This window comes from Lissotriton vulgaris, chromosome 10, assembly GCF_964263255.1.
Source record: "Lissotriton vulgaris chromosome 10, aLisVul1.2, whole genome shotgun sequence".
NCBI classification, from domain to species: Eukaryota; Metazoa; Chordata; class Amphibia; order Caudata; family Salamandridae; genus Lissotriton; species Lissotriton vulgaris.
The window spans coordinates 125,729,804-125,755,937 of NC_141698.1; the positions used below are offsets into that span (position 1 = coordinate 125,729,804).

Genomic DNA, 26,134 nt, shown 5'->3' on the forward strand with positions numbered 1-26,134 from the left:
TAGGTTTTAGGGTCGTGTTTGTGTAGTGTAGGGTAGTGTTTTAGGTTTTAAGGTCGTGTTTGTGTAGTGTAGGGTAGTTATGTGTAGTGTATGGTAGTGTTTTAGGTTTTAGGGTCGTGTTTGTGTAGTGTAGGGTAGTGTTTTAGGTTTTAGGGTCGTGTTTGTGTAGTGTGGGGTAGTGTAGGGTAGTGTTTTAGGTTTTAGGGTCGTGTTTGTGTAGTGTAGGGTAGTGTATGTGTAGTGTATGGTAGTGTTTTAGGTTTTAGAGTCGTGTTTGTGTAGGGTAGTGTTTTAGGTTTTAGGGTCGTGTTTGTGTAGCGTAGGGTAGTGTATGTGTAGTGTAGGGTAGTGTTTTAGGGGTTAGGGTAGTGTTGTGGTGTGGGTGCAGTATAGGGTAGTGTATGTGTAGTGTGGGGTAGTGTTTTAGGGGTTAGGGTAGTGTTGTGGTGTGGGTGTAGTGTAGGGTAGTGTTTGTGTAGTGTAGGTTAGTGTATGTGTAATGTAGGGTAGTATTGTAGGTTTTAGGGTCGTGTTTTTGTAGTGTAGGGTAGTGTATGTGTAGTGTAGGGTAGTGTTTTAGGGTTTATGATCCTGTTTGTGTAGTGTAGGTTAGTGTATGTGTAGTGTAGGGTAGTGTTTTAGGGGTTAGGGTAGTGTTGTGGTGTGGGTGCAGTATAGGGTAGTGTATGTGTAGTGTGGGGTAGTGTTTTAGGGGTTAGGGTAGTGTTGTGGTGTGGGTGTAGTGTAGGGCAGTGTTTGTGTAGTGTAGGTTAGTGTATGTGTAATGTAGGGTAGTATTGTAGGTTTTAGGGTCGTGTTTTTGTAGTGTAGGGTAGTGTATGTGTAGTGTAGGGTAGTGTTTTAGGGTTTAGGATCCTGTTTGTGTAGTGTAGGTTAGTGTATGTGTAGTGTAGGGTAGTGTTTTAGGGTTTAGGGTCGTGTTAGTGTAGTGTAGGGTAGGGTATTGTTTTAGGGGTTAGGGTAGTGTTGTGGTGTGGGTATAGTGTAGGGTAGTCTTTTTGTAGTGTAGGGTAGTGTTTTAGGGTTTAGGGTAGTGTTGGTGTAGTGTAGGGTAGTGTTTGTGTAGTGTAGGTAGTGTTATAGGGTTTAGGGTAGTGTTAGTGTAGTGTAAGGTAGTGTAGGGTAGTGGGTAGTGTTTTGGTGTTGGGGTAGTGTAGGGTAGTGTTTGTGTAGTGTAGGTTAGTGTTTTTTGCAGGGTACTCTCACTTACCTTTAAAACTTTTACAATGAGTGTACATTTAACATGCATGCCTTTGCGTTGTAAAGGCATGTGTGGTAAAGGCATATTCGTTGTAAAAGTGTGTGTTCAATTAATTTGCAGAGTGATAGTATTTGCAGAATCATTTTTGCGGAGTGATGGTATGAGGTGTATTTGTATGCGGAAAAATTTCACATATTCGCTGTAGAAGCATTGTTCTATGCCATTAACCATTTATTTAGGTCATCCATACTTTCTTTTGTAGCCCAATTCTACCCTCCCCAACTCAATGTATCCACCAACCCACGAATTGCTGATTGAGATGCACGACCTAGTGATGTGTTGTAATGTTACTGTTTCCTTTCTTATGGTTGCTGACAATGTCACATGTATCTCTTCAATATGTTGCCTTATTTGTGGTGACAACTTACTTAAAACTATTAAAAACACTTTTCAAAAAAAAAAATGTGAAATACAGTGTGTTAAAACCAGACAGCCTTAGGGAGGCCTTCCCTACAATTTCTTGCACAACCTCAACCATTTTTCTGACCACGTTTTGCTAGATTTAGGAGTATGTGCACTTTACCACTTCTAACCAGTGCTAAAGTGCATGTGCTCTCTCCCCTAGACATGGTAATATTGTCTTATCCCCAAATGACATATAAGTAAATTAAATAAGTCCCTAGTAAAGTTAACTACATGTGCCCGGGGCATGCAAATGAAATGCTACTAGTGGGCCTGCAGCACTTATTGTGCTACCCATTTAAGTAGCCCTTTAACAATGGCTCATGTCTGCCATTGCAGAGCCTGTATGTGCAGTTTACACTGCAACATCAACCTGACAAGATAAACCTCTATCAAGGCCCAAACCTTCCCTTTTTATACATATAATTTCCCCCTAAAATAAGTCCTGGATAACCCAGGAGACAGGGTGAAAAGTGTGTAAAAGGCAGAGCATGTACATTTATGTTTTACATGTTCTGGTAGTGAAAAACTCCCAAGTTTGTTTTTCACTGCTGCAGGCCTATCACTTGTATAGGATAACATTGGGATTACTTTATTACATTTTTTAAGCGCAATTCCTAATTACAAAGAGATAAACCTTTACATTTCAGTGCTTCTAGACTCACAAATTAACATCACAATTCATGGCAAAGTCTGATTTTAAATTGTAATACAGCCTATGCCACGTTTAGAAAGTGCAAAAAGAACTGAAAGTTAGCCTTTTCGTACTTTAGCCATTTAGTGCCTGTTGGAAGGTGGATTATTAGTAGGTGCAAGTAGGTAGCTACCACTAGTAATAAGGCCACAATCACAATATAAGGTCCAGTCAAGGTCTCAATATATTATTCCATTTCTCAATCCTTGGTAGCTGGCTGTGAGCAGGCAGGCTTCACTTAGGAGACAGGTGTAAAGCATTTAAAAACACCAATACTTTAAATAAGTAAGACACAACACACAATAAAAATCCAACACCAATTTATAAACATTGGAAATATTTTTAGGACTAAAATGACGGTAAAATGAAATAAATCCAATATAGGGAACTGTAGATATGAATTTTTTAAGTGCCTAAAATCCAAAAGCACCAACTTGAGGCATCTGATCTTGCTAGACTGGGACAAAGTCAAAACCACAGGCTGACCAGAATGGAGCATGAGTTGGATACAATGAGTGATAGGGCCCGGTCAAGTTTTTAGCATTTGACTTTATAGGAACTTTTTCTCTCGACGTCGAGCAAGTCTCCTCTGCAGTTTGGGTTTGAGTTTGACGACTGCGGCTTGCTTCATCATGATGCCACAGTTGATTCCTGGAAGTCTCTTCGACCACGAAAAACTCCAGAATTCAGTGTGACAAACCTGAATTTGTTCGACGTCGCCAGCTTGACTCTCGATGATGGCTCAATCAACTTATGTGTCACCGTAGCGGTAGGCCAGAACCCCACATCAGGAGGCTTCGTATCCTTGAAATACTATAATACAGAAGATCTACTAATATCATATATTATCAACACAGTTCACTTTACTTACGGAATATTGCCCCCCAGTGTCTCAATGAAGAATATATAAACCCAAACAGTGAGACAGTCGTCTCTTTAAAATTATTAAGAAAATTAAGCGTGGACCATATATCAAGCATTGATTTGCTCCAAAATCTATAGCAGACCTTTGGTTACCCCGCATATATCGGTTAGAGATTCCACATATGTTCCAGCTATGACCTTCTTCCTAACGAAGGCACGTTGGTGTGTTGAAGCACGCGTAGAAACACCATCAGCCATTTGAATTTGTGCCACATTGTTACCTTTTTGATCGTTTACAACATCCTTGTGCTAATTCATTATTGCACATATTGTACATGTTTTAGCTTTTTGTCTGAATGAGAGTGAGATTGATGTACATGAATGTTAGAGTATGAACATCTTTAGGTCGTTTTTTGGTAAAAAAATAATTAAATAAATGCTTTTTTGTACTTTTTGTTACATACTTTTGTTGCCTTGGTTCTTTTTGTTTATCAAACCTTATTGTTATTGTTAGTAGGTTGCCTTAGATATGTACATTGATCGATCAACTTATGTAACTTTTTGGTCAAAATGCTCCAATTGATCTCAAATTCTGGAGATGCTTCCAGAAGGTTCATTTGGGTTCATGATGGTCTACAAAACCAGCCAAGGTTCCCGAAGCTCTGAGTTGCTCCTTAGAGAGTTGGGACTACAGTTCGATCAATGCACCTGGCAAATTCCTTTAAAGTCCAGGTGAAGGTGGTCAGCTGGTTTCTTCTTAGTGGAGATGATTCAGGTGGACTCTTTTAACCTGTTGCTTTCATGGAGGCCACTCTTTCAACTTTTAGTACAAGGCAATGTCCTATTTTTGCTATGGTTACAAAGTGTCCAGCAGGTGCAGTCATTCAGAGTGCAGTTCTCTTGGTGCAGGCCAGGGTTCCAGCAGGACAGTCCTTCTTCTTCTTGTTTCTCAGTTGCTGGATAGCTCTCCCATATTTATCCAGTTTTCTGGGCATGCGGGGAGGCACCCCTGACCAATGACGTGCAGGGTGCCACCCTCAATGATGACCACTTCCCCTGAAGTGTGGCAAATTCTTGTCCCAGAAAGCACTGTTCTTTAAAAACCAAAATGGAGAAAATCTCTCCTGGAGCTTAAGGTCTGACTAACCCAACCTAAAGGTCTGGCTAACTTCCCTTAATACTTCCCTTCCAGCTCTTCTTCTAATTCACATACAAGGGTTCCCATCTGGCTGGGGGTGCTGAAGTAGGGGTGGGCCTGGGTCCTGTCCAAAGTGCCTTTCTCTCTTTGAAGACATATTTGGCTACCCAGCCCCGGTCCTTCCTTTTGCACGGCAGCTCGCAGATCTCCTCCCATCAGATGTCTCTTTGTTTCATTTCTAAGACACTTCACACCCTCATCAAAGCAGCTTGGCTCACCTTGTCAAAGACTGGCCAATCAGGAGAGGTTACTCTAGAACTGTGGTTAGGGATACAGGTTATCCAATAAAACCAGCAGCTCAGTGCCTGATAGCTAGACAATAAGGGTGTTGCACCCAGATGAATTGGTGCAGCTGGCTATGACAAGAGATGAGATGGGGAGAAAGATAAGTTTGGTGTTGGGTATTGGATATTATATTATAGATACAATATGAAGATTTGGAGCGGATTTTATCAGAAGTATTGATTGGTGGCTAACAGATACGACTTGGTAAGAACCTTTAGTTTTGTTTCTTAATATGTGAAATATCTAGGCCAATTGCACGAATTGGTCTTTCTGAGTAATAAAATGTTTCATGTATATGGGAAATAAGGACAAAATACTACATATGGATGATATATTTGGATTGCTTTTTAGATAAGAGTTGTGATTTTTGTCAGGTGCTGGATGACACTGAAAGATTGGAATATTATTATAGATTAGTTAACCCAGTATGCTGACGGCTGCAAAATTTAGGTTGGTTGCCTGCACTTTGCTTTGCTTTTTCCTTTCCTGTTTTATTATCTCCCCCTGTTCAAGACCATCTTAGCTCATATTGGTGCTACAATTGTTGCAGAGGACAGAATGAGCATGAAAACACATTCCCTATTGCTCTGAGAATTAATGTCTTATATTGCTACCTTTTTTCTCACTTTAACTTTCTTGGTTCACACCATCTGTTTGGATATCTATGAACTTTTATGAGCACACATTCTCTCACATTCACTAACGATCAATGTGGTGGTATGTTAGGAGTACTTAGAAACTTTTCAAGACTAATAATTCTGGTGGTAACTATTTGTTTTGTAGCCCTGATGAAGTTGTTGGTAGATTTACCTTGAGAGGAATCATGTGCTGGCTACGTGTTCATGTTGTACTTCTGTTGAATCTATTTGAAGATCAGAAATAAGGTGAAAACATCAACTGCAACATCTTATGTACTTTCAGATTTCTGGATACTGATTTGGTGCTAAAAAACGTTATTGATTTCTTTTGAAGGCATTTTGTCTTCAGGTTTGGAAGGGTGGAGTGGTGCTTCTGGTTCTTGGAGCACCATTTTGAACAAATAATTTGGGACAGGGTGATACAAGATTGTAGGCGTTTTTTACCCTGCCACTTCTTGTTTATGAAAAGTCCATCTACATAAGTGTAGGCAGTCCCTCGTCTGTGTTTCACCGTTAATTCCATCCCCTGTAGGGAAATTGACCACTTTCCACATTTAGGGTTCTCTCCCCCTTTTGTATGAGCCATCTGAGAGGTCCGTGGTCGGTATACAACTGTTACCACGCATTTTTTACCACGCACTACACTTACAACACAGGCATTACCACGCATACCATTACAACGCATTGTGCTGGGGGGCGCTCTAGGATAGGGAATAAGTTTAATTTTATATCCAACACCTTCCCTAGTATCCACGGGGACTGGAGATGGAATATAAAATTATACTTACCACTATCCAGCACCTCAAAGCGCTATGCGTTGTAACGGTATGCTTTGTAAATACCGCGTTGTAATGGTATGCGTGGTAATGGTATGCGTGGTAACGTCATACATCCCCGTGGTCAGTTTGAACACAGAATTGAGTACCAACCAGGTATGGTCTCAACTTCTTCAGGGACCAGATCATACCAAAGACTTCCCTCTCAGTGGCACTTCATCTTTGTTCTCTGGGGAAAATGTTTATGCTAATGAAGGCTTCTGGCTGATCTAGGCCCCCCTCATTTACTTGTGCAAACACTGCCCCATTCCCTTGTTCTGAAGCATATGTCTGAACCACAAATTCCTTTGTGTTGTCAGGGGCAAGTTACATTTGTGCTGAACACATAGACTCCTTCAGAGTGCCAAAGGCCCTCTGAAACTCGGGGGTCCAAATTATTTTCTTGGGCTGCTTTTTAGATGTGAGTTCTGTCAGTGAAGTCACAATCGTCCCATAGTTTTGAAGAAACCATCTAAAATACACAGTCAGGCCATGAAAGGCCCTGACCTGTGTCTGGGTTTTAGGAGCCTCCCAAACTAGAATCATTTTAATTTTGGGTTGGCAAGATTATACATGGCTTCCACCTACAAGCTAGCCTAGATACACCATTGAACTCTGCCCTGTCTGGCACTTTCTTGCCTTCATAGTCAGGCCCGCCTGCTGCTGGGCTTGAAGTAGTTCTTTCAGGCCGACCAGGTGATCCTCCCAGGTGGAACTGTATACAGCTATGTCATCCAGATAAGCTGCACTGAACTGTTCCAACCCAGACAGGATCCTGTTCACCAACCTTTAGAAGGTGGCAGGGAAAGTCTATAAAACCAAAGGGCATAACTTTGAAGTGAAACTGACCTTCTGGTGTGTAGAATGCTGACCTCTCCTTTGCTCCTTCACTGAGAGCGCACCAGACCATCATACCTGAACAGCCGACTCAAATTCCACGCACCCCAAAGGACCCTACGATCAGCCCAGCTTTCCTATGCCATGGTCCCCCGCACCAGAAAGACCAGATCGGGAGGCCACTTCTTCTCCTTCCTCGCGGCCAAAGCATGGAACGCCCTTCCGCTCCACCTCAGACAGACAACATCGCTCCCCATCTTCGCAAGAAGCCTCAAAACCTGGCTCTTCGACAGACCCCCTCCTTGATGGAATGGAACCTGCACCACCCGCCACCCACCCCACCCCTAGCGCCTTGAGACCCTTACGGGTGAGTAGTCGCGCTTTAACAAACTCCTGATTGATTGTTTGAGAGCAATCTGCCAGTAGCCTGACGTCAAGTCAAATGTTTAAGGTACTTTTCAGCCCTTATCCTATCAATGAGCTCACCATCTTAGGTATAGGGTGAGCACCACTCTTAGTGGCTGCATTCAATCCTCTATAGTCCACACAGAAACGTAACTCCTTTCTTTCCCCCTTGAGGGTTAGGTTTGGGTACCAGCACCACCGTGCTGGCCCATGGAATATCAGAGGGCTCAATTAACTCCAGCTAGCTTCTTATGTACCTCAGCTTGGATGCTGGCTTTGACCTGGTCATAAGACCTGTTCAACTTGTTTTTGATAGATAAGATGTCACCGGTGCCAAGATCACGTACACACCATTTGGTGATACCGGTGGTCAAAGAGAACAGACCAACTGCCCAGCACCTGCTTGCAGTTTTTGTGCTGGTGGTCTGTCAACTTGGTAGAGAGTACTACTCCCTCCACTGGCCCAGCCTGCAAATTTCTGGAGAGGAGGTCCGGGAAAGACTCAGTTTCCTCCTCTTCTTTTTCATCAGTGACCATCAGCATGGTCATGTCTGCCCTGTCTTGGTGCAGGACAATGCTGGCCATGCAGGACCCTGTGGGAATTCCTGGTTGTGTTAAGGTCTACCAGGTAGGTAACCTCAACCTTCTTTTCTAAGATTGAAAAAGGCCCAGTCCACTGGTCCTGGTAACCCTGTGACCTAGAGGCTCCAACTCACATATCAATTGTTCAGACGTGTATTCAGGCATAGTAGCCTTTTGGTCATACCAGAGTTTTATTAGCTCTTGGTTGGGCTCCAGTTCCCTGCTTGCTTTGTACATGTACTCTGCCATGCAAGATCTCAGGCCAAGTACACAGCCCAGTCCCATGCCCTTGGCTTCCACAGTAACTCAAAGTGGCTGAAGCCAACCCCTTTCTGTTGCGCCTCCCTGCATGCAAACAGCAGGCATTGGAGGAGGATATCCCATCTTCTCCTGAGTTTTTCATACACATCCATGATCATACCCTTCAGTGTCTTACTCACCCCATCCACCAGACCATTAAACTGGGGATGATATGGGGTGGTGAATTTGTAAATAACACAACATTTATCCCACATTACCTTCAGATAGGCAGGCATAAAATGTGTGCCTCTATCTGAGACCACCTCTTTAGGGAAACCCACGTTGGTGAACACACCAAGTCGGGCCCTAGCCACTAAAGGAGCAGTGACTCTTCTGAGGGGTATTGCTTCAGGATAACTTGTAATGTGGACCACTACCACCAAGATATATCTGTTCCCTGAGGCAGTTGGTGGGTCAAGGGGACCAACAATGTCCACCCCCACCCTTTCAAAGGAAGACCCAACCACTGGCAGTGATATTAAGGGAGCCTTTAGCTTGTCCCCTGTCTTGTCATTTACCTGCCAGGTTGCACAGGAGCTGCAAAAGCCCTCTACATTGGCAGTCATATTGGGCCAATAGAAATGGCTAACAAGCCTATGCCATGTCTTACTCTGGCCCAATTTACCTGCCATGGGAATGTCATGGCTCATTGTGAGGAAGACCGTCTCTATACTTTTGGAGGACCACAAACCTCATGGTGTCCTTTCCTTGGGTTCTCTGGCCTCAGTATATAGGACACCCTCATCCCAATAGACTTTGTGGAATCCACTGACATCATCCTTCTCTTGCCTGGAGGCAGTTTGACTCAAGCCCTCAAGAGTGGGACACTCTTTCTGTCCCTGACAACACTCCTCTCTGGAGGATCAACCAGCTCCTTGCAGTTCAGTCAAGTTGAAGATATCTTGCTGGGTGGAATCCCTACATCAAAGGTCAGATCCTCCCCCTCAGAGTCATATTCCTCCTGCACCTCTGGAGTTCTTTGGGGTGGCTCGCTAGACGCTGTGGCCTTTCTCTTGTTATTGGAGGCTTGCATATTGTTCTAGGGTCCAAGTGTCCAGCATTTCCCTTCTGCGCAGTTTGTTACCTGGTCACAGCACATACCCACTCAGGGAGGGCCAGCACCATTGCACAGACCATCCTCTCCTCCTCTGACCAGTCAGAAGCTTCAAGATGCTTTCCCAGTAGACACTCCACTGGGAGGACATGAGACACAACTATCTTTGTAACCTGTTGCACCTCCCCATTCCAAGCTTAACAATGCCATGGGATGGAGTTTGGCTTGCAGTCTGCATAGGTCACCTGTGATATACACCATGTATGAACTGCTCTGGAGTAACCAGTTTCTGTGTGACTATGATCATACTGGCTCCTGTATCTCTCAGAGCCTCAACCTCAATTTGGCTTATTTTAGACCTCTGCCTATTATTATTATTATTATTACATTTCTTATATAGCGCCAGAATCGACCCCTCAAGGGGTATCTCCGCGCTTGCCTTGGGAACCCGTCCTGGTTTTTCCCTGTGAGATAGCCCCTACAGGGCATCTCCAAGGTGAAAGCCAGGGATCCCGCCGCGGGGGGCCGTTGTGGAGATTAAGCAAGCTTAATGCCCAAAGTTGCAGAGTGTGAACCCATGATTAGGTCAGGCACCGAAGCGAGAATTATCGAGTCCGTGGACATTTTGAGCTCAACACCCTGCCGCGTCGGGAATCGAACCCTGGTCCCAGGTCTGACCTCTGCTTCAAGGTCTGCCTGCTCTAACCAGTGAGCCACATTTCTCCACCGCCTATACCACTCCAAACTGGGGGCTGCAATTTCCACCCCACCCAAGGAAACTATGATGGCTTCTGTGAACGCCTTCCCTATTTCTGGGACAAACTCCACCTCTACACCTAGACTGGATATCCCCCAGAACTGTACATCAGTGGGGGGCTTCTTTGTGCAGACAACATCTCTTCTTTTGTGTCCTAACTGATCACACTCTAAACACCTCCCCACGTTTAAAGGATCAAAGAACTTTCCTGCCTTTGCAAAAGACTTTCCCAGATACACCCTCCCATTAACGTCTGGACCTGGTGCTAGAAGTAGTGGACAGGTGGTCTTCTCCCTCCTCCTGGAGGTTGTTGGATGGATCACCCTTTCCTTCCTCTTCATCTCTTGGAGCTGACTCTGCCCAGGCCTTCAGGGATCTAATCATCCCTGATTCTCTGTTAGTAGCTGGTAGCCTCTTGTCCCTCCACTGTATTCTAAGATCAGCTATTGTGAGGTTAGTCAAGTTAGCCAGATCAAGCTCCATGGTATCTCTAGTTTTGGATCACAAAAAACCTTTGCAAATCAGAGCGAGAACTATTTAGAAAAATTAAAAGGGAATTAAAAGCAGTTTAGTCCAAATTAAAAACTTCAGTTTACTGGATTTGAAAAGATGTTCATCTAAATACAGTATGATGTGGCTTAAACATGGGTACTGTGCTCGTTGTTGAACACCACATGTTGAAATGTGGTCTTTTAGTAGGTGTGGGTAGGTACCTACCACTAGTAATAAGGCCACAATCACAATACAGGGTCCAGTCAAGGTCTCAATAAATTATTCCCTTGCTTGGTAGCTGACTGTGAGCAGGCATGCCTAACTTAGGAGACAGGTGTGTAAAGCATTTATAACACCATTACATTAAATACGTAAGACACAACACACTATAAAAATGCAACACCAATTTACAGAAATAGGAAATATTTTAAGGATTTAAATGACACCAAAATTACAAAAATCCAGTATAGGAAACCAGTGATATGGATTTGTAAAGAATATACATTTTATTTATTTATTTATTTATTTATTTATTTATTTATTTATGGTATTTGTAAAGCGCGACACTCATCCCATGGGATATCACGGCGCTGTAAAACAAAGGAGACTGCTGAGGACGGTGCTGGGGGATTAGTTTTTGGGGAAAAGGTGAGTTTTTAGTTTTTGGCGGAACTGAAGGTAGTTTATGGTGTGTCTGAGGTCTACAGGTAACTCATTCCACCTTTTGGCTGCCAGGTATGAGAAGGCGCGTCCGCCTGTCCTTGCCTTGTGGATGCGCTTGGATTTGGCAAGAGCTGAGTGATTCGATCTTAGGTTCCTGTTGGGGACGTAGAATTCAATTTTCCCTTGGAGGATAGTGGGGCCAGTTTTATGAAGAGCTCTGTGCGCGTGGCATAGTATTTTGAAAGTAGCCCTCTGGCGCATCGGTAGCCAGTGAAGTTTCATGAGGCATGCTGATGCTGAGTCTCGCTTGCCTTTATTACAGACCAGTTTAGCCGCCTGATTTTGTAGGACCTGTAGGCGGGAGAACAGTTGTTCGTTCCTCCCTTCGAATAGGGCGTTGCCATAGTCTAGGCGGCTGACCAGTAGGGCTTGAGTGACTGTACGTCGACAGTCCAGGGGTATCCAGGGGAAGATTTTTGCCAGGAGTTTGAGTATTGCGAAGCCTTTGCCCCAGAGTGATCGTATGTGGTCCTTCATGGACAGGGCGTCGTCCATGATGATGCCTAGATTTCTGGCGTGCTGTTTTGGGGTGGGGGCTGACCCCAGTGAGGGTGGCCACCATGTGGCGTTCCATGTAAGTTTAGCTCCTCCGAACAGTAGTATCTCCGATTTGCCGGCGTTTAGTTTTAAGCAGTGGTTGCGCATCCATTGGGCCATTTCAGAGAGACAGCTGTGTAGCTTTTTCTAGTGCTCTTAAGTCAAAAGCTCCAACTTGGGACATTTGGTTGTGCTAGACCGGGTCAAAGTCAAAGTTTCAGGCCAACCACAATAAAGCATGGGTCAAATACAATGATTGGTAGGGCCTGTTCAAGTTTTTACCTTCCGACTTAGTCACTTTTTTAGAGCTCTTTCTCACGACGGTGAGTGGGTCTCCTTGCCAGGCCAGGGTTTGGGTTTGACGACCACAATGCACCTGGTCAAATCATTTAAAGTTCAGCTGAAGGTGATCAGCTGATATCTTCTTGGTGGAGATGATGCAGGTGGAGCTCTTTTAACCTGTCACCTTCAAGGGCGGCCACTCTTTAAAATTGTAGTGCAAAGCAAAGTCCTTCTCTTGCTATAGTTCCAAAGTGTGTGGCAAGTGCAGTAACTCTGAGTGCAGTCCTCTTGGTGCAACTGAGGGTTCCAGCAGGACAGTCCTTCCTCTTCTTGTTGCTTCAAACATGGATCTCAGTCGCTGGGCAGCTCTCCCATATTTTTCTAGGCTTCTGGGCCGGCAAACAGGGGCGCACCTCTGACCAATGGAGCGCAGGGAGCCACACTCAATGATGACCACTCTCCCTGAAGTGTGCAAATTCTTGTTCCAGAGAGCACTGTTCTGTAAAGACCAAAACAGAGAAAGACTCTCCGAGAGCTTAAGGGTTGGCTAACCCAATCTCCAGGTGTAGCTAACTTTCCCAAACACTCCCTTTCCAGCCCCTCTGCTAATTCAATGAAAGGAGCTCACATCTGGCTGGGAGTGCAGTAAGTCGGCCTTGGTCCTGTCCTTAGTGTCTTTCCCTCTTTGAAGCCAGTTTCGCTACTTTGCCCCATTTCAGCTTTTGGTCTTCAGCTTGCAGATCTCCTCCCACAAGAGGTCTCTTTCTTTCCTTTCAGGCCACTTCACGCCTCGTCAGAGCAGCTTAGCTCAGCCTGTCAACGACTGGCCAATCAGGAGAGGCTAATCTACAGCTGGATTTAGGCACATCAGAAAAGAGAGTTCTATAATGTTTTTTCTGTCATAGTTCAAATTCAACCTTGTCAAGTTGTTGGATTTATTCTAACAATTAGTTGGACACTTTGAAGTATCAGTTTAGTTCACTCCTGTCAACAGTTAGACTGTATTAAAGTTTAATAAAGCCTTCCCATGTTAGTTTGTGGAGCTATTGTACTACAATGGGGAATACGAAATTGCCAGTGTTTCCCTCGCCATAGAACGTAAAACATATTTTATTATCATCCCAGCTTATAATTACAAGGCCCCATCCCATGGGGCATGGCGACCTTCGGGGGGACCTGAAGTACCTTTAATTCCAAAGTTGAATTTTCAGATAAATTGAATGTAAAAGCAGGCTGCAAAGCAGGGCTGACTTTTAAAATAACAGGTGGCCACACAGCAGTGTACGCTTAAGTGCATTAAATCTGCTGGGCCTCTAAAATTATATGTCCTACCATTTACAGGGGGCTTAAACGTAGGTTGTCATACCAATTGTAAATACACATACTTACCATATGGGAAACAGCCATTACATCGCATATGTTACAACGCATGCGATTACAACGCGGTCGCTACAACGGATGCGTTGTTACATCGCAGTACATTAAAACGCAAGTCATTATATCGACTTGCTCTAGGGGATGCGCAAACATAAGGAATAGTATAATGTACTATTCCAACACCTTCCCTACTGTTGCGCACACTTGAGTTGCCATAGTAAATTATACCATGGCTTTGTGTCATCCCCCTAGACAGGCACACAATGGGAGCTTAAGTGTGATGAGATGGGTTTTCCTGGGAGAATGGGAGGGAGGAGCTGGACCCAGCCTCACTTACACCTGAATAGGTCGTGTCCTATCCCCACACAAAGGGTTGCATACCTCCCTGTAGTGCGTCTGGACCTAGGAGAGGAGGGAAGGACCGCTCTGCTCTTAGAAAACCTGTCTTTGAAATCCCCCCCACTTCAAAGGCACAGCTGGATATAAGTACTCGACCTCTGGTACCACCGCTTCAGTACACTTCTGGACCTGTGAAGACTCTGCCAGGAAGAAAGACTTGTGTGCTGCTGAAGGACTGCCACTTTGCAAGACTGCTGCTTTGCTGGACTCCGGCCTTGCTGTGCTGCCCAGCTGCCCGCTGTTTTCCTGCTTGGGTGAGAAGGACTGGACCTGCATCACTTGACCCCAGAATGATTCCAAGGACTAGCTGGCTTCCCTCATGATCTGAAGTCTCAGAGACATGAAAGACTTCCAATTCACCTGCTGCTACACCTGGGCTCTGCCATCTATGAGTCTGCCCTGCCACGTATTACCACACTAGTCCTGGACCTTTGGAAGTGAGGCATAAGATGCTTGCTCCAGTGAAGCCCACGCATCCGGTCTTGAACCAGCGCACTGGCACCTTGCGTGGATTGGAAACGGCGCATCCCCTCTGTTTTGTGGCTAGAACTGGAACATAGTCACTGCTGCGAGAATTGACAGGACGTATTCACCTTCTGAATCGTCACTACTCTACTTGAGTTCTTTACATCTCCAGCGATGGCAGTCTTGGGAACGATGCAGAGAACTATGCATCAAAGCCCCAGTTCTAATTAATGCTGCGCATCATTGCTACTGCGCAGATCAGGACCATCACATTGTCGCCGCTGCCACGATCAACACCAATGCATTGCTTCGACATACACTCATCACTTTGGCTGTATCCCGAATCTTCAACGTCAACAGGCTCTTCAAAATCATTGCAACCTGGAAAAGGGTACTTTTGCTCATAGGGTCCAATCTGTTCCCTGTAGCCAGCCCAGCTCCTCCATGGTCGGCCTGAACTTTTGACTTTGTAACTGTCTAGTATGACAAGAGGTCATTTGTCGATGCTTAGTGCTGTTAGGTGCTATTTTCAATTTATTCTTTAAAACTTCATAACACAAGTTCTACTTATTGGATTTGTATAATTCTGTCTTGTTCTATTGATTAAATTAAGCTTGCTTTTTCTAAACGGGTGTTGAATTTTATGTGTGGTGTTTTCACTCTTTTACTGTTTAATGTTTTGTATAAATACTTTACATATTCCCCCTAAATTAGGCCTGACTGCTCTGTGCCGAGCCACCAGAGGGTGAGCACATATTAATTAAGTGTTTGCCTGCTTCTTACCCTGACTACAATTGTGGTTGCTGCCTGAATTAGGCTCAGACCCTAGTAAACCAACAACCCAATTTCTAACACTGTGTCATATTAATTTTTCCCTTTCTTTTAGAAAACCTTTGCCAGCCTGGCACCGCTAAGCAGGAATCTGGCGATAAGGGTTGTCCTACTTTTTCCTCTAGCCATTTAAAACAGACTTTTGAAAATGTCTGATTTTGTTACAGACCCTGGTATAAATTTCAAGTTCCCAATCGCTTTAAAGCATCTCCTAATTGTAGCTGGTATTGAGTTGGTAAATGTATTATTATAAGCTGGTATTAACTACAACTGATATAACCAAAAATACTGCATGCACTGGAGATTAAAACTTAAAGGTATGTAGATATCTGAGTTTAGCCACCCCTATCCTGCTCTGAGAACTGAAAACATAAATCTAATTCCCATGCTGTTCTAGTTTTAGTATTAGTTACTTTTTCTAGAGTCACACATTGTGCGTGAACTTGTGCTGTACAGCCTTCATGGGCGGGGTGGAGTAACATCTCCCTAAAAGTTCTGACTCTTCTCCAAGCAGTGTGTCTGTAAAGTCATTTTTCAGCTGCAAATACTTTATTTTGTTTCCAGTGCCATAAAGCTTTCGTGATTCCACAATTGTTTAAGTTCCCATAAGCCTTTCTCTGCCTTTTCAAATATTAGACTAAACAGTTCTTCAGGGAGGTCCAGATTGTTCCATAACCGTAGATATTCATGTTTACTATCTGTCTTTGATCAACTGATCCATAATGCATATATTTGACAAAGGTGTCTGAGAACTTGAAACTTAATGGTTATATATGTTTTAACCTTTAAGAATTCACAAGCAAAACCCTTTAAAACATGTTTGTCTGCCATTTCTTCACACGAATTGTACAATATTGCCAATTATTCGCCTTGATCACGAGCCGCATAATCAACTGTGTTATGGTCGCTGAGTGGAATGGCCCCACCTCTCTTCTTCGACAGTAGAGCTAGGGGGATATTTGCAAGGGAAGTGACGGACTAAGGTGTTAGCCTTCCTGACTTAACGCCTCACTCTGCCACTTCAGAAACACAGGGCTGCACCATATTTACAAGAATATGGTACAGCCCTGCGTTTCCCCCTGTGCTGGAGCTACACTTAACAACAGTGGGGCAGATTTATGTTAACTGGCGCATCCCCAGGGATGCGCCAGTTAACGTGCGCCACAGTGCGCCACAGCTCCGCCACCCATGGTGCACCGCATTTATAATGCGGCGCACCATGGTGCAAAAACCATGGTGCAAAAACGGCACAGATGCGTGACGCATCTGTGCCGGAAATGTGGCGCATTGCTGGAGTTGCGTCGCAAGCGCGACGCAGCTCCAGCAAGGCTCGGGGGTGCCCCATCTACACAATGCTGCATCAAGACCTACGCCTGCTTCAAGCAGGCGCAGGGTTTTGACGCAGCATTGGCCTGAAAGTGACTGAGTGAAATCTTATAGATTTCACTGAGCCACTTTCAGGAGGCGTTCCTGCGCAGGAACGCCACCCCCTGCGCAGGAACGCCTTCTTATGGCGAAGGGCTTTACAATGTGACGCATCTCCTAGATGCGTCACGTTGTAAATAGCGCGCATTGTTTGTGCCGCAGTTGCGTCAAATAAAGTGACGCAATTGCGGCGCAAGGGCATCATAAATCTGCCCCGATGTGCCAATCTAGGCACCCTTGCACCTTAGTGCAAGGGTGTCTGCGTGCAGGTGAAGATTGTTTATGTGCGGGAAGGTCCCCCTTCCTCATAAGCATCATTAAATGCCGTTTTGTAACTTCTATGTGTGCTGCCGAATGCAACACACACAGAAGTTGCAGAACAGCATTTATGAAAAAATGATTGTTTATGTGCAGGAAGGGGACCATTGGTCTTTTGCTGTTTTCATGTGTGCTGCCACAACGCAGCACACATGAAAACAGCAAAAACGAGGAGAAATGAAACATTTCTCCTCGTTGCACCAGGGTAAAACCAGGTTTCCCCTGGTCTTAATTCTGGCGCTGCCTCCTAATTACGCTTCCCTTGTAAATAGGGGGCAGCGTCCGAATCAATGGGTGTTGCAGTGGAACGCCCACAGCAACACCCATTGTGGCCCCTTTCACGCTAAGCATAGCGTGAAAGGGGGCCTTATTTACAAGGCAACGTTAAGTGCCTTAACGCTGCCTTCTAAATAAGGCAAAGCCCCTATCACAACAGGAACATCGTAAAAAGTGACGTCCCGTGGCGACAGGGGCTTTTAAATAGGTTCCCTAGAGTTTTCCTTGCTACTCTGGGTCATTTTAATTATCATATGAATGATGTCATCATCCTATTGATTCTTTAAAAAAAATTTTTTAAATAATAGGCTAGAGTCTGAAAAAGAAATATATACTACGGTAGGGTAACCACTGTAATTATATGAATCCTACCTAATAGCAAGAGAGGTAAATAGAAATACATATTGAAGTCGTGTTTTAGTTAATCAAGAAGTCAAGCATAATTTAAACTAAAATTATTTCTAATGATGGAAAAAATAGTATCCTAAAAATTGATTGGGTTGGTGGTCACCATGCTTCAGCATTCAAGGGTTAGATTATAGTTGTTCAAAGGTTATCAAAAGAACCTCTCTCTTGGTAGCAATTACCTTATACCCTGAGATGATACAAAACCTTTATTTATGGTCTCAGAAACTGGTTCGATATTACTCTACTCTGAAGTAAGAGTAAGAAATAATGCCACATGTATTGTACTGATTTTTGGAGTATGTCTTTGTCCACATTGTTAGTAGCATGTGAAGGAGTGTTAGTGCTTATAGTTTATTTTTCTCTATTCTGAAAAAATTCTTCATTTATGTCTGTTGATCTGGGATCAGTGCTTCTTGATTTTCAAAAGCTTGAGTGTAAGTCATGGAGCAAGTTCTGTTCATCTACAGAGTCTTGTAGTTGACTAGCCACCTCCCATTTGTGACTTTATGGCTGAATGAATACTGACAATTTTAGAACTGAGTAGTGGTTTTAAAGGAATGTTGGATTGGTTACAGCATTAAGAGAAGTTGAAGAAGTTAGATTTGTGTGAGCTAAAAAGGCAAGAAAAATGATTGGTCTCTGTTTGATGTAGTTGGTTTCAAAGGTTTCTGGGCATGGACCTCATTTAGGGGTCACAGCTGTGACCCCTGGCTTGCCCCTTGCTACCCCTAGCACTGCTTTTGCAAACCCTGGTCTTAGAGGTGGCAAAATCAGTGCCTGGAACACAGGGGCTCCTAATAAACGTTGTTTGGAGCTCCACTTGCCTGGTTAATAATATTATTCACTATTAGTGTAATAAAACATGGAGTACATTAGCTGTAATCTGAACCCATCTGAATGCTAAGGTAAGTAAAAATTGGTGTTAAATATATGTGTATCATGCTTGCGGGTGAGAGTGTATTTATGTGTGTGCGAGTGTGTGAATGTGTTAGAATGTGTACGCATGTGTGTTTGGGTCAAAGTAAAGGTCAAATGGCATGAGATGTCATTTTCGTTATCCCTGGCATTTTGGCGAATTGACGCCCATGTTTGTGGGATGTGAGGAGCGGGTTAGATACTAACAGTGTTGGGGCTGGGTGCACTTTAGTGAGTACTAAATGGCTGACAGTGTAAAGAGTAATGGTGTCTCAACACTGGTGGATTTTAAAGATGTGTGGCGCATGATTTAGTTTATACATACTTTGAAATAGGAAGGACTTGAAAATGGAAAGGAAAAGCTTTGGGTTTGCAGGGTTTTCAAAGAGGGTTAAGTAGTGTGGGTGCATGATGAGTCCTTGTTATTGAAACACTTGAAAAATGTGGAATTTAAAAGAATGTGTTTAGTTGAAAATGGGTGTGGGCCAGTCTGGGAGTATTAAAGAGGAAGGGCTGTGGGTATCGTCAAACTGATGGGTGAAAATCTAAGAGAAAGATGGTTGCAACATAAACGTTAAGGAAAGTTTGCAAAGGGATTGGAGTTCGAGTTTTGCAGTAAACACCTTACCTCCCACAATATTCATCTGATACATTTCAGAAGTCAATACCTGCTGAAATTTACCATGGGAAAAGGGGGGTAAAAAAAGCAGAACACGTGCAATTTGTTACCGTAAACACCGATCCTGCATTTTAAAACTAGTTTTCCTCAAAAAAACTCTGAATAGTAGGTATATAACACAGAAGATAAATACCACACACTGGTGTAAAGCGTTTATCAGGTGCTATTCTGACCCACTCAAGATTGGGGCTGAAGTTATCACTGTCAACTTCATCCTTTTAGCAAAGGTATTTGTGTGTTGACCATCCTTGCAGAAAGATGTTAGTTGGAGGTGTGGTATGTTTGTTAAACTGTGAAGAGATATGATTAAACCACCAATTCAAGGAAAGATTTCTAATAAAGGAGAATTTGGTATTTCATGCTGATAATACTCCAGACATCGATAGAGAAAACAATTTATTTTCTCATTACACATTGCTCTTTAAATTTGTATGTCTCTTGATTGTATGCTAGAGTTGTTGCACAGGATTGAATTGCCACAATAACAAAATAAAAATATTTACTTGGAAATTATGAATACCATATAAATTCAATGTAATAATAAATCTCTGTTCACCCCCATTCCCTTGGTACCAAGGTTTTAGACATTTTACAGTTTTATAGACTTTCTGTTGCGACTTATGGATACGAAAGTGGGATAGTTTCACATAGCACAGTATTTGGAATCAGCACATACATATCACCTAAAGGGATTGCCTGGCTAGAAGATATTGCTGGTTTTGCTCTAGAATTTGGATTTGAGCTTCTTAATGAATAACTCCATTTACATTTCCTTTCTTCCCAGGATGTTTGCCTCCTACAGTATTGATGTGGTCATCAGCACCTCCTTTGGTGTGAACATAGACTCTATGAACAACCCAAAAGATCCCTTTGTTACTTATGGAAGAAAACTTTTTAATTTCAGATTCTTGAGCCCATTGTTAATTATCGTAGGTAAGACTCATGAGTCACTTAGTAATGTTGAGAGTAACATACATAATATAGCTTAACATCTATTTGATTCCAGCATATGCTGTTATTCTTGTCTGATGTTCCTTTTCATTTCCTATTTCTCTGAGGTTGTGACTGGTCACTGAGTACAATGGAACTGCCTTCAAATGGGATGACTCGAGCATTTTTAGTCATGGATGTGGCATTCACGACTAGGTTTACATAGCCTCAAAGCATTGAGGGGCTTTTGACTACAAAACTGATATTCCTAATGATGATTACATTACCAGGCTCTGATCCCTGACCAGTACCAAAAACTAGCTATCTCCACAGCCAAGCCCTCGAGATGACTACTAATATGACTTCTCATTCTGGTCTGGCATCTCTTGCATAATCATTTACTCTATGTCCCTGCTAAAATTGCGAAAGCTTATTGGATATAGAGTTACAGCTGGGTGTGGGTAGGAGTGTTGTCCTGTGACAGGAAGGCATTGTAAAAAAAACATGTTATTAGTTTGATAGGTAGACAAAGAATTGTTCTAAGTAAATCTAGAGTAAATGACTAGGGGCCCGATTCACAGAACTAACTTAAGACAAAATCCTAAATTTACTACTTTTGGTATTCACAGAAGTTAGGATTTTGTCTTAAGACAGACTTAAGACAGACTTAAGACAGAATCCTAACTTAAGTCTGTCTTAAGTCTGTCTTAAGACAAAATCCTAACTTCTGTGAATACCAAAAGTAGTAAGTTTAGGATTTTGTCTTAAGACAGACTTAAGACAGACTTAAGTTAGGATTCTGTCTTAAGTCTGTCTTAAGTCTGTCTTAAGACAAAATCCTAACTCCTGTGAATACCAAAAGTAGTAAGTTTAGGATTTTGTCTTAAGTTAGTTCTGTGAATCAGCCCCTCTGTTCTTTAGTCCCCATTTTGCAGGTTTCAATACACATAATGCCAAAAAGGATGAAAGATGTGGGAATCTTAAATGCATCTCTTAGTGCTCTCTTATTACCTATTGTGGCTGCAAAACACCTGTTATCAAGATTCGAATTTTACTCTTCAATAGGAAGATTTTTTGCTCAATCTTAGAGTGACACAGGTATTTGTTCATATTTGACCTATAGTCTCTACCATTTGTCCATAAACTCTCTGATCTACCAACTTTATCAAAATAACTTAATTCCTAAGGTTCTAGACAGCTCTGAAATCATCTGAAAAGTTCTGGTACCCTGGACCTTTTGTCTTAGCACAAACTTTAGCATCTGTGTCATAAATTTGCATCAATCTCCTGGCTTGTGTTTGGGCTAGCCAACCTAGCTTCCCAGCATTAAACACAAAAGGAAGTTACTTAAAGAGATCAGCTTGCACAATGTGAACTGACTCCTCCTTAGTTGGTCTTCATGTTTTAAAACAGTACAAAGGGCAATTAAAGAAACCACTGAAACCTACGTTGCAGGAGCTATGGGTGCCCTCTATTAGGCCTTTGGGAAAGTACTTTGAACCAAGTTCTAACTGTCATGATTATTTTTTGTCAAATGAGTTTATTAAACATAACAAGCTTTCTTGTAAAGAGGGGTGAGAAGATTGCAACAGCTGTAGCATTCTTGTGGTTTCTGTAAGCTGTGCATTGTAAAGGTCGGAACCTGCAGCCATTACGCCAGGTATTTTGGGAAAACAGCACAGAACTCAGATGCCCCAATTAGCAGTAACCTTCACAAAGCTCTTTAGAAACTCAGAAATGAGCAACGATTGAGCGCAAAATGGATGGAGAACGAGAGCAAGGCTAACAGAATACTTTAAGAGAAAGGATAGAATGAAGACCTTGGCCGGCTTGGCATGCCTAAAAGAGCCACGGCCGATCCTACTAATTTAATGGGATATATGATGTTACAACGCGGACTGTAACAACGCATACCGTTACAACGCGGATTTTACAACGCGGATACTGTAACAACGCATGTATTTACAACGCATTTTTTTACAACGCAGGTACCTTTACAATGCAGACCATTACAACGTAAGTATTGGTAAGTATATATTAATATTAATATTATAATCGTAAATTAATTTTAAAAAATATAATTTAATGTAATTTTATATAATTTAATTTCCGTTAATTAATTTAATTTAAAATTAATATTACATTATTTTTACCCTGAACCCCTGTACCCCAGAAACTCAAAACTGACCCTCAACCCCAAAAATAAATTTAAGTAATTTAATTTAATTTAATTTAAATTAATTATTGTAATTTAAAAAAATAATAATTTATTTTTACCCTGTACCCCTGTACCCAAAAAACTCAAAACTGTCCCTCAACCCCAAAAATAATGTAATGTAATTTAATTTAATTTATTTTCTATTAAATAATTTAATTTAAAATTAATTTTAATTTATTTTTACCCTGTTCCCCAAAAACTGAAAACTGACCCTGAACCCTAAAAATACCCCTTTACCCAAAAACTGAAAACTGACCCTGACCCCTAAAAATACCCCTTTACCCAAAAACTGAAAACTGACCCTGAACCCTAAAAATACCCCTTTACCCAAAAACTGAAAACTGACCCTGAACCCTAAAAATACCCCTTTACCCAAAAACTGAAAACTGACCCTGAACCCTAAAAATAACCCTTTACCCAAAAACTGAAAACTGACCCTGAACCCTAAAAATACCCCTTTACCCAAAAACTGAAAACTGACCCTAAACCCTAAAAATACCCCTTTACCCAAAAACTGAAAACTGACCCTGAACCCTAAAAATACCCCTTTACCCAAAAACTGAAAACTGACCCTGAACCCTAAAAATACCCCTTTACCCAAAAACTGAAAACTGACCCTGAACCCTAAAAATACCCCTTTACCCAAAAACTGAAAACTGACCCTGAACCCTAAAAATACCCCTTTACCCAAAAACTAAAAACTGACCCTGAACCCTAAAAATACCCCTTTACCCAAAAACTGAAAACTGAACCTAAACACTAAAAATACCCCTTTCCCCAAAAACTGAAAATTGACCCTGAACCCTAAAAATACCCCTTTACCCAAAAACTGAAAACTGACCCTTAACCCTAAAAATACCCCTTTACCCTAAAACCCCAAACTGACCCTAAACCCTAAAAATACCCCTTTACCCAAAACATATAACATTTAACATATAACTATATACTTACCAATACTTACGTTGTAATGGTATGCGTTGTAAAGGTACCTGCGTTGTAAAAAAATGCGTTGTAAAAACATGAGTTGTAACAGTATCTGCATTGTAATAGATGCGTTGTAACAGTAGTGCGTTGTAAAAAATGCGTTGTAACAGGTGCATACCAATTTAATCACAGCCTACTATAACATTTGTACAAGACTCAGCATTACACTGTTACCACGAAGCGGTGTTTTCTTGCCGCTAGATATCCAAAACTGTAAAGTGTCCCTTGTGAGTCACAGGCATTTGCCTGCGTGCTGCGAGCATTAATTACTGACTTGCATTCCTAATTATTCCAGGACAAATGGTGCAGTTTGGGATGCAATGTCACAGGCTCAAACACTAGTGGTTTGCATCATTGTTCCAAAAATCTAACTTACCGACAAAATCTCACATTTATCACATAACCACAGTTAAAAACTGAATGATGGTTCTCATTCAAGCATGCAAAACCACAGAAATTTGACAGTTAAGGTATGCAAAGCCCTTAATCAATTAAATAACTCACATCACCCGCCATGCATAAATTGCCCAATTGCAAGTCCTAGTGGAAAATGACATCACTGAGGACATCCAATGAGTTTGTTAGTTTGTTTCATAGTTTACATAGTGGCTGGTAGCTACCTTATTACTTCTTTACTTAATTTTGTTCAGCCTATGTCCAACTGTTGGTGTTTACAAAACACATGTGTTGCTAATGCATCATAGGTGTGTAGAGGTACTGAACACGTTAAAAAATCTTTGTATTGAAGAGTAACTCTGTGTGCAGGTGACAGTTGACAACTTGTGTGCAGTATATTCACAACAAGTTTTTGGTTCTGCAGAAAAAAGTTTCCAACAGGGCAAAGATTCTACGTACTACATACTAACTATCATAAGCAGCCTTGAGTTATTAGACAGCATAATCTCAGCATGACAATTTCTACATAACATAGAAGACAGTGTGCACCAGGTACTAACCTATGTACATATGCTTGATTTGCTTCGGAATATGGACTATCTGTGAAGTTTTCACCACAGCATGAAGGCTGATGGCACCTCCAGACAAGAAACAACCTTTACCATAATGGCCGAACCATGCCCTGCAGTTACAACAGAGTCATAACAACAAATGAGTCTTTACCACACTCGTCATTATAATGACATGCCTTAGGGAAAGTGGCTTTTAACTTTAAAGTCCAATGCTTTCTATACTGTTGCGCAGAATGGAGTTGGAATAGTAAATGTTACAGCTCCAAAGTCCAGCGATTTCCCTGAGGCATGTTGTTGTACCGATATGCGTGGTAAAGGAATGCGTGGTAGAGATGCAGCTGTTGTAAAGGCTGCAGAGTATCGGCATGCATGGTAAAGGCATGCATTGTTCTGATATACATCCTTTTCAGACCTTGGTTATTTTAAGTGAATAGTGTCTTTTTTGCCTCATGTTGCATACAGTGTACACAGTTCTTAGTAGATACTTTTTAATACTATGTAGTATATTTCTCATGAGATTTTCTCTGTCTTCAACAGTGTGGTACAGATTAAAGTCTCTCCATAGAATAAACACTGTTTTCTGTACCCACTTTTCTAGTCACATTAACTTACTTTCTAAATGAATTTTCGGTGACTGTGAGGGGTTTGATACAGAGAAAGGATTCCTGTAGTAGGGTATTAGTCATGTAACAGAAGTTGAGTATCTGGAGGAACTTGGTTTTCCCTGAATAGTTGTATACATATAGAACACTGTGTGAAATAGGAGTTACTCTTCTATCTGTGGTGATGGTCAATAAAACTCAAGTAACCATAAAATGTATGGTTTAGGGGGTTGTGTATGTGATGGCATTAATAATGCTTCATACCATTATGATCTATTTTGTACATACTTTCAGGCCTCTAATGCCATACTCTTTTATAAAGCAATGTCTGCAAAAAAAAGCTTTGATAATGTCATCAGTGATGTCATCAATTATGTTATTTGGATTTGATGACAACATAAATGATGGCATAGAAAATGTCATGAGTGAGGTTATAATCAGTGCATGGCTGGGGCACAAGTTATAGAATTTATTTTTTTATTTTTATTTCAAAACGTTAAAGTTGTCACCGAGATATTCACCTAACTATAACATCCCTTTAACCTTTGTTTTTTTCAGTGAATTTCTAAGCTTTTTGTTAAAACTAAAACAGGTCTTTCCATTAGACCTAACTATAATGTTACTTCAACTTTAGTTTTTCTCAATTCCTTTCTAGTTTTTTTTTTTACCATAAAGTAACATTTTATTACCATATGTAAAGCCAACCGCAGCTAGACAGGTGCAAATACAACTATAATCCAACTCTGGCGTCGCAACTGGTCACCTGGTCTTACTTTATTTTAACAATAATCAGGTTAGGTGTCACTAGGGGTGACACTCTGTGTGATAATTTATCACCACAAGACCAGAGCATCCAGATTGCTGTGTAGGTTTAAATGGCTTGGCGGCTTCCCTAGGCTCCAATAGAAAATCTGATATCTGAGACCAGACCATAGTGTGTTAGTGTTTGGATTAGACAAGTAAATAATGCCCTGATTTCATTAAACATTGACTCAGACATCAAAGTTCTACAACCCTAAAATGGAAATCTGCCTTGTTCTTCTATATGGTAACGAAACTCCTTAGTGAGTTGCAATATCCTTAAAGTGTACAACAGGATGGTAATTTAACCCTGTCATCCTCATCATCATCCTATTAATCTTTATCGATTATGCATCATAACCATAAAAATAGAGACATAAAAACCACATAA

General features: G+C 41.9%; 1 protein-coding gene across 1 annotated transcript in view; it reads left to right on the forward strand.

Annotated features, from left to right (window-relative positions):
• LOC147684823 (cytochrome P450 3A21-like) overlaps nucleotides 1-26,134 on the forward strand; it is a 247,971-nt gene that overhangs the window by 99,207 nt on the left and 122,630 nt on the right. The window contains exon 7 of the mRNA XM_086940696.1: nucleotides 20,025-20,173. Within this exon, the coding sequence (XP_086796822.1) occupies nucleotides 20,025-20,173 (149 nt within the window). The remainder of the gene's footprint in view (nucleotides 1-20,024; nucleotides 20,174-26,134) is intronic.